The sequence below is a fragment of the Balaenoptera ricei genome, chromosome 21, assembly GCF_028023285.1.
Source record: "Balaenoptera ricei isolate mBalRic1 chromosome 21, mBalRic1.hap2, whole genome shotgun sequence".
NCBI lineage: Eukaryota > Metazoa > Chordata > Mammalia > Artiodactyla > Balaenopteridae > Balaenoptera > Balaenoptera ricei.
This window is the reverse complement of record NC_082659.1, coordinates 14,106,311-14,123,518: the sequence shown is the minus strand read 5'-3', so window position 1 is coordinate 14,123,518 and position 17,208 is coordinate 14,106,311. Positions and strand designations below refer to the sequence as shown.

Here is a 17,208-nt window from a genome sequence, read left to right as displayed (position 1 = left end):
TTCCGTGGTGGATTAAGACATAAGCCCCAATTTTGTTCCTTACACTTCATCGTATTTGCTATTATATCCTATAACGCTGAGGAGCCTTAAATGAATGACATATGACACGTAGGTTTTTATAGGAAGTATGGGAGAAAGATAATTTTGGAGAATCACGTTTGTTGTTCTGTGTCTTCTCCCTAGCTAGAAAATGGCAAAACTGGAAGAGCCATATCATAGTGGATATTTAGTAGTAGCGGATATCCTGATGTTTATCTTTTCTCAGATTCTTTGGCCCCAGCTCTGAAGTTTCTCAGACTCCAGGAGTAGCGGGTGATACGGCAGGCTGGAATGAGCAGAGAGCTAGGCTATCACTTAGAGAGTGGTTTGGCAACAGCCAAGAGTAAGAGTGAAAGCCAAAGAGAGTCTGACCCAGGTTCCTCCTGGTCAGTTCCCTCAGTTGCCATATTTAGGTTTATTTTATTGATTTTATAGTGTGTTGATTGTTGTCAATAGCTTACTTGCAAATTCCATAAATCTGTTGCTGTCTTTTATTTGGTGCTGCTAGCTAGATTTAGGTGGGAACTAAGTATTTGGGATTACTTTAAGGTAATAATGAAAATAATTCAGTATTTCCTGGGAGCTTACAGGGATGGTATGAAGAAGCATTAGAACAGTTTGAAGAAATCAAGGAAAAGGATCATCAGGCAACTTACCAGCTAGGAGTGATGTATTATGATGGCCTGGGGATGACTGCAGACGCTGTAAGTTATTGTTTTGTTCACAGTGTTTAAGATTTCATTGTTTATGGATTATTTGATACAGTTAAAATTATATTTTAATAATATATTTCTATACTTATACTTAAATAATTATCTATCCTTTCAGCATTTAAAGGATAGCACTAGTCATTTTTACATTTATGTAAAAAACAAATTTCTTTTTGCCCCTCTCCTTGCTGCTATTAGCCGTCAATAACATTTTTGCTTTAAAATGTTTTCCTTTGTTTTTAAAAGTTACTTCAAAGCTACATGAACATGGAGAAAAGTTAGAAAATAAGCAAAAATAAGATCACTCCAAATTTTACTATCAAATATGAACTTTGTTATTATTTTAGAGTATATTCTTCCGTGTATTGCCCTATGCAAAAAAAAAGATAAGCTGAAACCAGAATGTGTTCATTAGACAGTCACACTTGCCATGAAACTTCTTAAGTCTCTCTCTAGAATGCAAATTTTTTTGAAAAATTGGTTTTATACTTAATTCATGCTTTCTAACTCAATGGTCCCCTATTTCTATTTAAATGGTATCATGACTGTACCATCACCCAAGTTATAGGATTATTTAACATGGAATTTAGAAATAGGTCCTTGGAAAATGGTAATAACAGTAGGATAATATAACTATATCTTTTTAAAACTTTTAAACAATCTAACCAGAAAGAATTTACATAAACAAAAAGAATCAACAATTTGAATTTACCAAAGATATAGTAATAATATCAGTGAAAAATATTTGCTGCACAAAAATAGAATAAAGCAGAAAGCAATAAAATGCTTAATTTCTGACAGGGCCTAACCAGAAGACATACAATAGAAATTAGATGACAATTGAACTCTAGTCTCAAAAAGTTAAGAAAACACATTTTGTCAATCAAACATGAGAAGACTGGGGAACAAATTGCAATGAAACAACTTAAACTTGTGGAAACAAATCTTAAAAAATTTTACTTTCAAAAAATAGAATTTATACTGAATACATCTACCAAAACTAACACATATTCCCTAATACCATTTAATACCCAGTTTATATTTAAAATCCTCAAATTGTCCCAAAGTAGTCTTCAAGCCAGCATTCAGTCAGGGACCGCCCAATGCACTGAGTTGTAACATCTGCAAGCTTCTTTCATCTAGATTAATTCTCTCTCCTGCCTTTTTTTCATAATATTGACTTTATTAGAAGTGACACTTATATGGTACTTAAGCAGAAAAATGTCTTCTTTTGTAGTGCATACTGAAATATTTAGGGGTGAAGTGTCCTGATATTTTCATATTGGCATGTAACTTGAAACAAGTCACCAAAAAAAATAGATGAAGCAAATATAGCAAAATGTTATTACTGACAATCTATGTGGTAGTTATGCAAATTTTTATGTAATATTCTTTCTACTTTTCTGTATGCCATTCTAAGATCTTCTGTATTCTCAGCCTTTTTCTCAGACTACTTCCTTCACTTCCTTGCCTTATCAGAAACTTGGTTGTCCCACAAGCAGCCCTCTTTAGAGGAGGGCTCTCCTTACAACCTCCCAAAGTACCATAGTGCTCAAAGGTAGAGCTGGTATTATTTTCATTTCCCAATTCACTTTCTAGCTATTATTTCTCCTCCACCTCAGGCACAAAGTGTACCTACTTTGAAGTTCATACCAACTCATTGCTTTCCTAGTTCTATCAATTTCCTGGTTGTTGGTGATTTTCTAACGTTAACCTGAAGACTTTGGCTCTGGGATTACAGTTTTCTTCCCTGTGTCATTCCACCATTTTATCTGATACTTGAAGGAAGAACTGAGCAGCAAGAAGGAGCAATATACAGATGTAGGTGAATCACACTCCAGGCAGAGGAAATAGCTCGTGTTCAGGCCTGAGGAAGGATGGTACAGCTGGAATACAGTCAAAACAGTGAAACAGGGACCAAACCACGTGGAACTTGGCAAACTACAGCCAAATGGATTGTATTCTCAATGCAGTGTGAAGACACCAAAAGGGAGTGCAATTAATATGATTAACATTTTTAAAGATCATTTTGTCTGTTGTGTGGAGAATGGATTGAATGGAGGCAGGAGTAGAAGCAGGAAGTCCAGTGAGGAAGCCACTGCAATAGTTCAGATAAAATAGCAGCTTTAACTGAAATTATAGTGGTGGGAATAGAGAAAAGTGGACAGATCTAGGATATGCTCTTAAGAGGATACAGGACTTTCTGATGGATTGGGAGAGGGGCAGAGATAAGGGGAGGAATCAAGGATGATTCCTACTTTTTGTCCTGAGTGGATGATGTTGCCATTTAATAACAATGGGGTGACTGAGGGAGAAGCACGGTTGCGGTACAGGAGGAAAAGCGAAACATTTATGTTTGAATGTTTCATTTGAAGTACCTGTTAAGACACCTAAGTAGAGATGTCAGGTAGAGAGTCTGGAGCTCAACGGTGCCGACAGGACTAGAGAAATCAGTGGGGGGCTATCTGTGGAGCAGTGGGAGTTACAGCACCAGATTGGATAAGATTGTTGAATGAGTGAGTATCCTAGACAAGAGCCAAAGGTCAAGGCCAGGGACTGGAAGCCCTCCAATATTTCATGGTCATAACGGAAAGAATAGCTAGCCAGCAAAGGAGAATGAGAAGGAGGAGACAGGGAGGACAGAGGAAAATGAGGACTGTGTGGTGATCTGAAAGTCAAACGATGAAACTGTTTCAAGAAGGAGGGAGTGATCATCTGTCTCAGATTCTGCTGAGAGGTGAGTAGAATGAAAACTGAGCACTTACTATCAGACATACTAAGATGAATTTCACTGGAGATCTTGACAAAAGCATTTCAGTGGGACCAAGGTCATAAGGGACCAAGATTGGAGTGGGTGGAGGAGACATATGGATGTAAGGAAGTGGAGATAAGCACTGAGCTTTGTTATAAAGTAGAACAAATATATGTGCAATAACTGGGAGGGATCATGGGATCAAGGGAGAGTTTTCTCCCAGATCAAAGATCTTACAGTATTATTTGTAAGTTGACACACAAGATCTGGTAGAGAGGAAGAAATTGATGATGAATAAGGTAAACTGATAGATTTGGTGTTTCTTTCAATTCTTTCTGTTTTCTCAGTGAAATAAAAGTGAAGCCATGTGTTTGCTGTGGCAGGATGTATCCTAAAATTCTAACAATTCAGAGAAAATAAGCATAGCTCCTGTGCAAAGATGACACACAAATTCATGAACTGTTCCATATTTTTTATAAAAATATTTAAAAAGTTGAATCCATGAGCTGAGACTGAGGAGAGGGAGCAAGGGGACAGCAGAAGTCTGAAGAGAAAGGAAAAGGTCTGAAGTAGTATCTTCTCTTCCAGATAAGTGGGAGAGATCGTTGATGAGACAAACTGATAGTATTGCTTGTGAGGGGAGAGCTCGCTCTGAAATTTGAAGTCACAAATTGTAAGAAGGACCTGTCAGCATGGTTATGTTTTTCTCCAGCCATGTTCAGTGGTTTAAGTACAGCAGAGTAGCTGGAGAAATAAGATATCTGCCACATGAGTGAGTGTCATGGAGGGAAAGAGGGACAAAGGAATGAGTACGGTGACAGATACAGAATAAGCTGATGTGGGAAGAACATGAAGGTGTAGAAAGACCAGGAAAATTGGTAGATTCGACGGGTTGGCATATGGCAACTCCAAAATAGAATGGCTTGAATGTAGTTATATATGGAGGTCAGAGGAGCAAAAAAGAAGATGGCCTCTGTAGGTCTGTTCAGTTAACCCAAGGTAAAGGGGCAAAGAGCAAATTCTTTTAATGTTTATCATTTTATTAATTTACCAAGTTCTTGACACTAATTTGGTCCAGAGTCTGGTTGAACCAAATATGCTTTGTGTGGTAGGTTTGAAATGTCTTGAAATTTACATGTTATAAACCCCAAAATATTGATACAAAACCGCATTATGTTTGCTTTAGTCATATATCTTTTGAAAGAAATTGAGAGGAAAAAATACATACACAGGTATGTATATATGTGCCTGGGTATCCTTTTATATTTGTACATATTTACCATTTCTGGGGCTTTTCATTCCTCTCTATCAACCTGTGTTGCCATCTGGCACCATATTCCTTTTCCGTTCAACCTGAAGAACTTCCTTTAAAGAGCATTTCTTGTAAGTGTGCAGGTGATGAGTTATCTACAATTTTAATTACCTGAAAATGTCTTCAGTCTGCCTTCATTTTTGATGAATTGTTTTGCTGGTTGAGTTTTTTCTTTCCTCACTTTAAAAATGCCATTGTAAAATCTTCAAGCTTCTCATGAGAAGTCAGTCTCTGATTGTATTAGGTTCCCTGTAAATAATGTGTCCTTTTTCTCTGGCTGCTTGCAGGATTTCTGTGGATTTCAGCAGTTTGACTATGATGCGTGCTTAGGAGAGGGTTTTTGTTTATCCTGTCTGGAGTTCACTGAACTTCAAGGATCCTTTTCAGTTGCAGTTTTCAAGAGTCATTCCTCTTCCAGTTTGTGTTTGCTTTGGTAAACTTCCCAGTGCCTTTAATAACTTTTTTTTTTAAATTATTTATTTATTTATTTATTTTTGGCTGCGTTGGGTCTTCGTTGCTGCACGCGGGCTTTCTCTAGTTGTGGAGAGCGGGGGCTACTCTTTGGTGCAGTGCGCGGGCTTCTCATTGTGGTGGCATTTCTTGTTGCAGAGCACCGGCTCTAGGCGCACGGGCTCAGTAGTTGTGGCTCGCAGGCTGTAGAGCGCAGGCTCAGTAGTTGTGGCGCACGGGCTTAGTTGCTCTGCGGCATGTGGGATCTTCCCAGACCAGGGCTCCAACCCGTGTCCCCTGCCTTGGCAGGTGGATTCTTAACCACTGTGCCACCAGGGAAGTCCCTCCCAGTGCCTTTAGAAAGTTGTTCTTTATGTTTGGTCCTGATTTAATCACTGCTATCTGTGGGAGGATTTACACGAACACTTCACTCTACTACCATTATACTGTAAGTTCTCTCTTACTAACCAGTTGGGGAAAAAAATGGTAGACACCTACCTCACACACTCACAAAAGTAAATCCACATGATCTGGGACTCAGTAAAACACCTTAATTTTCTCATCTATTACTGTGCTGTTTAGCCAGCAATAGCACTTTGAGAGACTAGTGAGGAGTAAAAGTTAGAATGCAGTGTATAAAAATGTACTTGACTGTCAAATATTATTTTCTTCTTTGGAGTGATTTTTGAAGCTTTTGAAACTGTGGGTTAAATCCACTTCACCTGCCTTTACTAATCAAAGTCGTTTTAAGACTCATGTGTCCTCCAAGCTGCACATGTATAAACAATAAGATGTTTGCCTGAGTTGTTTTCTGGGAACTTGGAGCCAGTGGCATCTAGTTTGAGCTGAGCTGGTTAAGACTAGATAGGACCATCGACTCTCCAACTGGGCATCCACAGGCGTCCATTGCTTCATGACGTTTTGAACGTGCAGAGGCCTGCATCTTAGTTACAGCTGCGCAGAGAGAAGATTACCCGCCAATTCCCACATCTTTTCCCAATCACCTTTCCCCACGCCCCGCACGCTCCCCATGCCTCGGACCGCCCTGCTGTTTTATTCCTTATCCCATAAATACCCCGAGCTGCCTGCGTGCCTGCTGGGAGGCTGGTTTGAGATTTGTTCTCCCGTCTTCTGGTTTGGCTGCCTTGCAAATAAGCCCTCTTTTTGCTGCAAACCTCGGTGTCTCCGCATTTGGCTTGCTGTGCGTCTGGCAAGACAGATCTGGTTCGGTAACCCATGTGGTGAGCCAGCCAAGAGGTGAGTCCGGGTGAACCTTTGGCCCATGGCTCGTCGGCCCCTTGCAGGCACTGAGGACCTGTGGACCAGCCCGAGCAGCTCCCTGGCGCGTCCGTTCCCAGACTGACCCTGGGTTTTCAGGGAGGCGCTGCTGACCTTCCGCGCTCAGTTTCATCTTGTAGCAAAGAGAGGAAATGGAGCAGGACCCTATGGTGCTTCCCCTCCATGTCCTCTGCCTGCCTTTTGTCTGTAGAAAAACTTTAGTCAAAGAATAAATTCAGAGAAGTGAGAAAGTGCAGAAGCAAAGGAAAACAAGACCAAGTTATAATAGCTTAGTCACTGAATGAAGTCAGGGACCATTAGTCCCTCCTCAGGGGCTGTAGATAGTATTATGAGCTATGTCCTGTGAGCTGTTTCATAGATACTGAAACCCCACCAGGTGAAAGAAATTAACTACATGATGACCAGACTGTAGACATGACCTAAGCTACCACAGTTCTGAGGACTGGCCTCAAAGAAATGGGAGCAAACCGACCCTGGAACTGAAGACTAACTGTACTTAAAACAATCAAGATGACGCTGGTCACCACAGGACCAATTTCAAGGTGACTGTTGGAGCTGACTGGGCTGTTTCTGCATGTAGCCCCCTCCCTCCGCCTAAACACCCCTGAAACTCCCCTTTAAAAGTGTTTGCCCACCGATTTGTCAGTGGGGAGTCAGTCTCTGAACAGAAGTCCGCCATTCTCCCCGTTGTTGGCCTCAGAAATAAAGCAAACTTTCCACTAGCCTTGCCTCTCGAATATTGGCTTTTGAGTGGCAAGCAGCTGGACCCGACTTTCAGTAACATTTTTGGGGTTTTGGGCTTTTGGATTTGGAAGGTGTTTTTAGGGTAACCTCATTAAAGAAATGCACCTGTGCCTAGATTGTCTTTGGAACCCTGAAGGATCATGGGTCAGAGGCCCACCTGATGGGATTTTGGCAGACAATATAAAAGGTTACAGCTGCTGAGGTACTCTGTACCTGAGTTAAAGGCCCAGGGCTCTGGTTTTTGGTTTTGTTTTGGTCTTGTTTGTCCATGTCTGTCTATGTCTGATTGTCTTAATTGTTAGGAATTGGCTACTGGGGGTTGAGTTTCTTGGCGACTGTAGCAAGGACCCTTAGATTTTGTTGCTGCACCCACCTGGGAACAAAGCCACTTCAAAATGGGCAATGTTAATTCGGTTCCCTCTTGCAGCCCTCTAGGCTACGTTCTCCGAAATTGGGAGACTTTCAGTTATGAATCCATGGAAAAATAAAGGATGGTTATTTCTTGTAACACTAAATGACCATCATATCCTCTAGACTCTGGAGCACAATGGCCTGAAAATGGATCCTTAAATTACAATACAACTTTGCAAGTAGATTTATTTTGTAAACAGGAATAAAAATGGGATGAAATACCTTATGTACAGTCTCTTACGTTCTTGTATCAGAATAAACCTGTGTAGAGTAGATGTAAGGTAATGGTCCAACAGGAAGGAAAGGCAAAGAAACCTGTTTTGCTTGATTCTAATGAAAAGGAGGATGACTTGCTGGGAATTCAGCGTACGGCTCTGATGCTCCTCCACCGTTACAGGAGGGTGCTGTCGCTCCTTCACTGTCAGCATCTGAACCTCAGGCTCTCGGGCGCCTGTGCCCTCCCCCCACCCCAGTCTCTGAGGGTTGAGAAACAGGAATGGCCTCCCCTCTCATCACCTGCCAGGGTGTGCAGCTTGGCCAGGGAGCTACCCAAATGCGGGGAAGGCAATATCCCTTAAGGCAAGTCCCCACTGGGGCTGTGAATGCTGAGACTGGGCAGGTGATGGGATGGATCTGGGTCCACTTCCCTGTCCACTTTGGATTTATTTAATTGGAAGAACAATATGCCAACTTATAGAGATGACTCGAGAATGGAAAACCTTCATTGATTTTTTTTTTTTTTTTTTTTTGTAACCCACAACCCAACCTGGGCAGATGTTCAAAATTTATTAAACACTCTCCTCACTTCAGAAGAGCATAAGATGGTGCTGGATAAAGCTTGAGAGGAGGCAGATCTGCTTCGTGCAGAAACCCCTGGCAACCTGGTGAGGGCTGCTGCACGCGGGGCTACACCAAAAGCAGATCCTGATGGGGATGTGAATGCTGGAGACAGGCCCGAACTTTATTGAGATTGCATTCTTGCAGGATTGCAAAGAGGGAGGCCAAAACAAGCCTTAATAAAGTACAGGAGGTAAAACAGAAACCAAATGAGGATCTTCCAGAATTTCCAGAAAGGGCCTTTAAAGCCTATAGGCAACATACAAAGAGAACTTATAAAAGTCAGTGACCATTTTTTGGTCAGAGCGCACCCAGTATAGAGAAGAAACTGCAAAAGATGGAAGGGCCTTTAGGAATGCCTATGTCTTGACTTGTTGAAACTGCCTTTAAAGTTTCTAATAGCAGAGACCAGGTTCAGGAGAAAAGGGAACAATGGAGAATGAAAGAGGCTGCTCTGCGGGCGGCTACCTTAACACCGGGAAGAGCTGGATGGAATCAAGGACTCCCACAAGGGACTCGGCAAAAGCTTCCACTCAAACGGGCACCCAATAGCGGGACCCCACCAGTGTGCATACTGCAACCAGGAGGGACACTGGAAAAGAGGGTCCCATCCTAAGTAAGACTCTTGAAGGTAAACAGCTGGCACATCAGATGCCCAAGAAGAGAATGACAGTGACCAAGAATGACAGGCCCTAGGGGTTCCTTTAAATCTTGTGAAGTCCATCATCTCCCAGGCGGAGCCCTGAATGACTATGACCGTGGGAAATTTAGGATTTTGATTGATATGGGGCCATTTACTCAGTTTTAAATACCTGGCTTTCTAAGCTTCCTTCTAAAACTATGTTAGTAACTGGGGTGTCCAAAGAAACCTTGAAACTGCCTTTTTTCCAGCTGCTAAACTGTCAGATGGGGAAAACGCATCTGAAGCATAGCTTTGTATACATGCCTGAATGCCCCATTCCCCTTCTGGGACGAGATTTACTAACTAAATACCAGGGTTACCTTTGCCCCTGAGTGAACAGACATTAAAGTACCACCAGAGCAGGCTTGCGCATTGCAGGCTCTATTACTCCAATCCCAAAAAGAACATCCTGCAACTGTTCCAGAAGAGATTTGCAAAGAGGAGTCCGAAGACCTGGGCAGACGGGAGGCTGGGAATAGCAAAGAGCTAGGCTTATACAGCTTAGGGCACCACCTGAAGTCAGCCTGTACACGATTTAAGATCAGAGTGTAAAAGAGACTCATCCAGTAGTCCCTAACCCATATACTCTGCTCACTAATCTGTCCAGACATTGTTGGTTTACTGTATTAGAGTTGAAAGATGCCTTTTCTTGCATATCCTTGTTTTAAATCCCAAGAGTTGTTTGCTTTCAAATGGGAAGATCTAGGTACTAAGAATTAAACAACAGTACTGCTGGACAGTACTTCCTCAGGGATTTAAAACTTTACCAACGATGTTTGGAGAAACCCTGGCAAAAGATTTGGGGGACCCTCAGCTAAATGAGGGCGCCCTGCTCCAGGATGTGGTTGATACTGATTACCAGTAAAACAAAGGACACCTGAGACCAGAATATGGTTTTGATTTCAACCTGTTTGGTTGAACAGGTCTATCAGGTATCCAAGAAAAAGCACAGAGTTCTCAATCCCTCTGTGAAATATTTGGGTTTTGAACTCTCACAAGGACAGAGAGACTTGCCCTCTAATGGAAGGGAAGCTCTAGCTAGGGCTGCAGCTTCCACCAAGAGATAATTGCAGGAATTTCTGGGAATGGCTGGGTTCTGCCGTATTTGGGTCCCCAACTTTGGGCTCATAGCCAAACCCATTTAGGAAGCTCTTAAAGGAGAAAATGAACATCTAGACTGAAATCATGGAGGATAAACATTCTGAAAACGAGCTCCATCTTCGCCGGTTGGGACCTTGTGAGGAACGCACCGAGAAAGGGAAAGCACGTTGCGTGAGGAATACCGCGGTGGTTCCAACCCTGACGCTGACTTTCCCGAGTGGGCAAGCGAACCCCCAGAAAAAAGCCACGAGAAAGAAATTAAGGTGAGTGGGATTGCTGCAGTGGTGGCTTTGAAAAGTAAAATTTAGAAAGCAATTTAAATAATTTGCTCGTAACCAGATTGATTGTTTTCTTTTGTTCTGCCTTCTCTTTGTTTCTAACCTCCCACGCTTGGAAGGACAATTCAGTGATTAGGATTTTTCAGTCTTTGGCAAAAGTAGGTAATTTCTCTAGCTTTTGGATATGTCATCTAAAAAAAACCTTCTGTATTTGATCATGCTGACCCCTTGGTTGTGCCTGTTGTTAATTTTTGACCATCCCTAACTTCACTGTGACTTCAGGTGTGAACATATCAAATTAGGCTAATCAACAAAATGTCCTGTCGCGTTTTTCCTTGAATAAGCCAAAATTTGGTCTCCTCATGTCCTCAGAATAAAAAACAAAAACCAAAAAACAAACAACAACAAAAATCCCTGGCATCTACCCTTGTCAAGGTTCTATTTGATGAGGATATTGTAGAAACCACACTTAATCCTCCCAGCCTATGTTCCTTCGATACTATCTAAGCGTTTCAGTCAAAGGTGATAATGATCAACACACTCCAATTCGTAAAAAAGTAAGACACTGATCCCTGGCTCGCCAGTGTCCTAGGTAAAATCCCTGAAAATAAGAGTCTAAATATTCGCATGTCTGGCGTTCTGTATGCCCTCACAGTGTACATATTTGCCCCACCCCGTACCTATTTGTCTACAGTTTTTATTACCAATCTTGGGCCTATGAATGCCTTGACAGCTGGCGCATAAGTGGTATTTGTTTGGGATCAAAATGTTAACTTGAAACCAGGAACAAGAGAATATTCTCAAATGAGTGCTAAATATAGTTTGATTCCTCAAGCCCCTATTAGGCCTATGCCCCTTATCAGCAGGAATTAGCCAGAGCTGTCCTCACCCTTTTTCCTCAAGAGTTGAGGAATGATCAAAAAGCAAGGGGGGGGGGGCACTGAAACCGTGGGTCAAATCCACTTCACCTGCCTTCACTAATTAAGGTGGTTTTTTAAGACTCTCATGTCCTCCAAGCAGCATGTAGCCTAAACAAGATGTTTGCCCGAGTTGTTTTCTAGGAACTTGGAGTCAGCTGTGTCTAGTTTGAGCTGAGCTGGTTAAGACTGGATAGAACCACCGACCCTTCAACTGGGCATGCATGAGTGTCTGTTGCTGAGTGACTTTTTGAACGTGCAGAGGCCTATAGCTTAGTTACACCTGTGCAGAGCAAAGATTCCTGCACCTTTTTCCAATCACCTTTCTCCATGCCCCCCACACCTCCAACTGCCTGCTGCTTTCTTCTTTATCCTATAAACACCCCGAGCTCTTTGCCTTTGGGGAGGCGGATTTGAGATCTGTTCTCCCATCTCCTACTTGGCTGCCTTGTAAATCCTCTTTGCTACAAACCTCGTGGGCTCAGCATTTTGGCTTGCTGTGCGTTGGACAAGAGAAACCTAGTCTAGTAAACAGTTTGTGTCTGGGTTTTTGGAGGGAGGAAAGCCTTTTGTTGGTGGTTAGAACGTCTTCTGTGTTTTGTGACTATGCAGATGTCATATGAAGATGTGTAGTAGATGTAAATTTATCACTGAGCACAGCTAGGGAAAGTGTGCTTGAAGAGAGAAGACAGAGTTTGGGGCTCACACGTGTCCTGTAAGGATTAAAAATGTGGAAGTTACTGGCTATTCTTACACTTTAAGTTCTAAGAACTGTGCCGATTCAGAATAAGGGCTATGAGGAGAGAAGAAGGAAACCATATTGAGATGTAACGCAAATGTGGAAGCCATAAAATGAAGGGAACGCTTTATATCCCAGAGCTCCTGGGAACGCTGACCCAGGAGATGGACTTTTACTTATTTCTAGCCCTGCAGAGTCCAGGACAACCATACCTGTTAGGTATAGACTCATGACATTCTACCTCATGTCGAAGGGTGAATGCTTTACAGCATTATTGGGAGAAAACTTAATTTGGGTAAAACTAAACTAAGACTTTCTGTTTTGTTCTTTTCCTTTGTGGAAGGAAAAAGGAGTGGAATATATGAAGAAAATTGTTGATTCTCCGTGTCCCAAAGCAAGACACTTACAATTTGCAGCAGCTTACAACCTTGGAAGAGCTTATTATGAAGGAAAAGGCGTTAAACAATCAGACGAGGAAGCTGAAAGGTAATCTGACCTGAGAACAAGATTTTTGTTTTAATCAAATGCTTTAAACAAAGAATAACTTGCCTTGCCCTTCTCTTCTAGACTGTGGCTTTTTGCTGCAGACAATGGAAATCCAAAAGCTAGTGTGAAGGCTCAAAGTATCCTAGGATTGTATTACTCAACAAAGGAACCCAGAGAGTTAGAGAAGGTAACAGTGATCTATTTGTTTAAATCCTAGCATCCTGTGTAGATTAATATTTGGTGAGGAGTAAGTATGTAGTCTTGAATATCTCTTATATTTCTTTCAACGTAAAGAAAGCTTACATTTTAAGATCTCCAAGCTCATTTCACCCTTTCCTCAACTATGAATGCTGCCTTCCCTGCCTCTACCAAAGGAGACCATGGATGTGAGCACTTTGTATGCTATAAAAAGCACACATACAAAATATTCTACCATAAAAGGTAAAAGAGGAGGGAGAGTCAGTACAACCTCTTTAATCACCAATGATGGAAACCCTTTCCAAGAAATCTTATAGGGAGAAGGAAATGAGGCGTTAAAGGCAAACTTGTAGGAGGCACATAACCCCCAAGATCCTTGTCAGATAACTGAGCAGCTACTTGGAAATCGGTTTGAACTAACTCAGATTCACTGTAGCTGAGTATTGAGCAAACATGCTGGGACCACATGCAGGTTTTTATCCTTGGTTTTCTTTGATCCCGTTGGAGCTCCAAGAGGATCTGAGAGGTGGCCACAATCTCACAACATCAGCTGCTCTCCTCTCCTTGCTGTGCCTCATTACAAAGCCTTTCAGACGCTTGGTTCGTATTTCCCACCTTCTTGGTCCTTCCTCTGGAAAATCTGAAAATCCTGAAACCTGAACAGCTGAGCTCGAGCCAGTGACCTCGCCTGCACTGTGGGCAGACAGCGGGCGGGCTCCCCTCAGCACCCTCTCTCAGGCAGGCGAAGTTGGTGCTAGCCTGACGTACGTTCAAGGGGTTAGAACGATGTCCTAGAGAGGAATTAATAGTACTGTCTTATAGAGAGATCCCCTTTATAATCCACCTTGTGAATACTAGGGAATTGTGCTTTTTCCTAGGCATTTTATCGGCATTCAGAAGCTCGTGGCAGTGGAAACCTGGGATCCCAGGGTGCACTTGGGCTCACGTACGTTTATGGACAAGGCATCCGCCAGGGTACCGAGGCTGCCCTGCATCGCTTGAGGGAAGCAGCAGAGCGTGGAAATGTCTGCGCTCAAGGGAATCTCGTGGGGTATTACTATAAGATGAAGTTTTTCACAAAGTGTGTTGCATTTTCCAAAAGGTGAGTAAGCTGGATAAAAGTATTTACAAAAACTCTTACTAGATGTTCTATGCCAGGTCTGTTTAATAGAACTCGCTGCAGAATTGGAAATGATGGCTATTGGTACTTGCAGTGTGGCCAGTGCAACTGAGGACTGAACTTGTAATTTTCATTGGATTTTAACTTTAATAGCCACACGTAGCTCATGGCTACCATATTGGATAGTACATCTATTAGTCTGCAGAACTTCAGTGCTATTTGCTCTGTATACCAGCTAAGTAATCTTACACAAGTTTAACTTTTGGGGCATCAATTGTTCTTTTGTAATCCTGCGGAAGTATTTTCTTCTTGATTTAAAAAAAAAATAGGGAATATAAAGTGTTTAACACAGCTTGGCACATGAGAAATATTAAACTTTTTTCCTACACCCTTAGCCATAGGTTCTATAACTGCACAATTGCAATATAGCTTGATGAGGACTGTACAATAAGAATGGTTAAAAGACTCCAACACTAACATAAAGTATATCGAAATTTCTTTTCTCTGAGGCCGTGTACTTTCCTGCATTTACCCACAATGTACAAATGCAACAGACCTGGGTGTCCTCTAGAATGGCTATAAGGCCATGCTGCCATTTCCTTCCCAATAATGCCCTTCCCACGGAGCTCACAGGCTCCCCTCTCCCCGAGCCCAGTGTGAGGCAGACATCCACACTGGAGGATGCAGGGATTGCTTTTACCCTCTCCTCCCCACCATCGTGGCCTCCAGGCAGCAGGCCACTTAAAGGTATGGTCTCTGCTGTCTCAAATCCCCAGGTGCCCATATGGTTAAAACTAAGACTTCAAACAGTTCTTTAAACATTGTTGGAGCTTTCCATTATTGTCCATGTTCCTGTTTCCCACAGTATTACGGCTGACGTGGAGTTGACTTGTTTTCGTATAGTTCTCCATCTCTGTATCTGGGTTATAGAGAAGGACTTTTTATTGCCCATTATCATAGATGTGCAAGTTTCTTAATGTGTTTTCTGGTCCTGTGTGACTAAAGTCCAAATTCAAGGTTGATGTTTAAATACCCAAAGAGAGAGAAAAATGCTTTTCCCCCATTGTTTAAATCTGCAAAGTGATAAGAGTTCTTATAATATTTTAAACTTAATGTTTTTTAGTGGTTATTAAGCCTGACCAGTATAATCCTAGGAAGCCATATAGTAACCACTGTAGTTAGTTCCTCTTCTTCTGGTGTTAGTTGACTGTTCTATTTACGCTTCACCACAGAGCAAACAATTTTGTTCTCAAACTGGTAGAAATAATAGAGAAACCACTTGGGGCACATGGACAATTTCTGGGCATGTTTATAAAAATGTAAACTGTAACTGATACTGTTTTTAATTTCACAACTGGATGTTGTAACAGGATTGCTGACTACAATGAGATTCATGACATCCCCATGATAGCCCAGGTCACGGACTGTCTCCCAGAATTCATCAGCAGAGGCATGGCCATGGCCTCTTTCTACCACGCACGGTGTCTGCAGCTTGGCTTGGGTATCACAAAGGATGAAGCAACAGCTAAACACTATTATTCTAAAGTAAGCCTGACAACAAATATAAATTGACTCAATAGAAATTTCTGGGTTTTTAGTTGAGACTTGGACATCTTTTTAAATCAGTGTTTTTTTCCTACTTATTGTGCAGATAACCTCTTCTACCAAGAGGTTGTCAGACATGCAGCTTGTTTGCAAACAATTCTGTCATTCTTTTTAATAATTAAGCACAGATGGTAAAATTTCTATTTTTGATGCAAATTACTCTATTTCACTGTCTGCCGCCTAAGGCCCAGCACCAAGACCTTAACCCCAGAACGTGCATGCCTTCTTTCACCCAGAAAAAGTGTGAATCTCTATTTCATTCTAGTACATTAGAGTACATTTCATTAAGGTTTCTTTTTGCATGACATCTACCACACTTAGGTGGATATTCATGAATTTGAGGTAACCAGTTAAAATAAGCCTTTTCATGTTTTAATCCATGTGATCAGTTTATTTAGATACCGAATGGATTTCACATCTAAAATCAACTGTTGAAAAGTGTTGAAAACTGTTGAAAAGAGGGATTGTGAAAGGGAATCATGAATAGTAACTGCAAGTTTTTTTTAAAAGAGAAAAAAAAAATTGCACACCCTAGGTCCATGACATCCATAAGTCCAAATGAGAATTAGATCATAAAATTTCACGCATTGCCAAATTGTTGAAGCTGGAGCAGGGAACAAGGCAAGGAACAATTTTCTAAGTCCCTTGCCTAAATCTGATCACATTACAGCAGTGGTTCTCAAAATTATTTGCATATTAGAATCACATGGGGAATCTCTTAAGAATTCCTAAAGCCCAGGCCTTATTTCAGAAAAATTAAATCACCATCTCCCAGAATGGGACACAAGAAGATTTGTTTAAGCTCCCCAGGGGGTTCCAATGTGTAGGCAAGTTTGGAACCTAAATTATTTTATTGGAAATCTAAAATTTCCAGAGTATTAAACCCATACCAACACAATTATAGGAACACAGTACAAAAATACAACTGACCTGGGGCTTCCCTGGTGGTGCAGTGGTGAAGAATCCACCTGCCAATGCAGGGGACATGGGTTCGAGCCCTGGTCCGGGAAGACCCCACATGCCGCGGAGCAACTGAGCCTGCGCTCTAGAGCCTGCAGTCTAGAGCCCGTGAGCCACAACTACTGAAGCCCGCGGGCCTAGAGCTTGAGCTCTAAAACAAGAGAAGCCACCGCAATAAGAAGCCCACATACAGGAAAGAAGAGCAGCCCCAGCTCGACGCAACTAAAGCCCATCCGCAGCAACGAAGACCCAGCACAGCCAAAAAAAAAAAAAAAAATACAACTTGACCTTTGAGATATTTACCATTACACCATTAGTATGAATAACAGCTGTCTTTGTTTAATCTAAATGTTCTGTATATTATACCAATTTCCAAACCAAGTCAATTTCAGATTCTATGCTATCCTTGGTACCCTTTCCAAGTAAACATAAGCAGAGAGCTCTGGGTGAAATGTGGTATATGTTCATCCTAAATAAAAGAGCATAATAAACAGATTACAATTTTAAAACTATTTTCCTTATGGTGGGAGATAATACAGCCCCATTACTCAATTTTGGCCACTGGATT

General features: G+C 41.7%; 1 protein-coding gene and 1 non-coding gene across 3 annotated transcripts in view; both read left to right on the top strand.

Moving 5' to 3' along the window:
* Window positions 1–17,208, top strand: part of LRP2BP (LRP2 binding protein) — a 42,009-nt gene that overhangs the window by 12,157 nt on the left and 12,644 nt on the right. For both annotated transcript variants that reach the window (XM_059909740.1, XM_059909741.1), the window contains exons 6-10: window positions 630–743; window positions 12,615–12,757; window positions 12,839–12,944; window positions 13,834–14,057; window positions 15,446–15,620. In XM_059909740.1, the coding sequence (XP_059765723.1) occupies window positions 630–743; window positions 12,615–12,757; window positions 12,839–12,944; window positions 13,834–14,057; window positions 15,446–15,620 (762 nt within the window). The remainder of the gene's footprint in view (window positions 1–629; window positions 744–12,614; window positions 12,758–12,838; window positions 12,945–13,833; window positions 14,058–15,445; window positions 15,621–17,208) is intronic.
* Window positions 3,871–3,975, top strand: LOC132356767 (U6 spliceosomal RNA). The gene has a single exon (XR_009500044.1). It is a non-coding gene; the product is annotated as a U6 spliceosomal RNA (small nuclear RNA).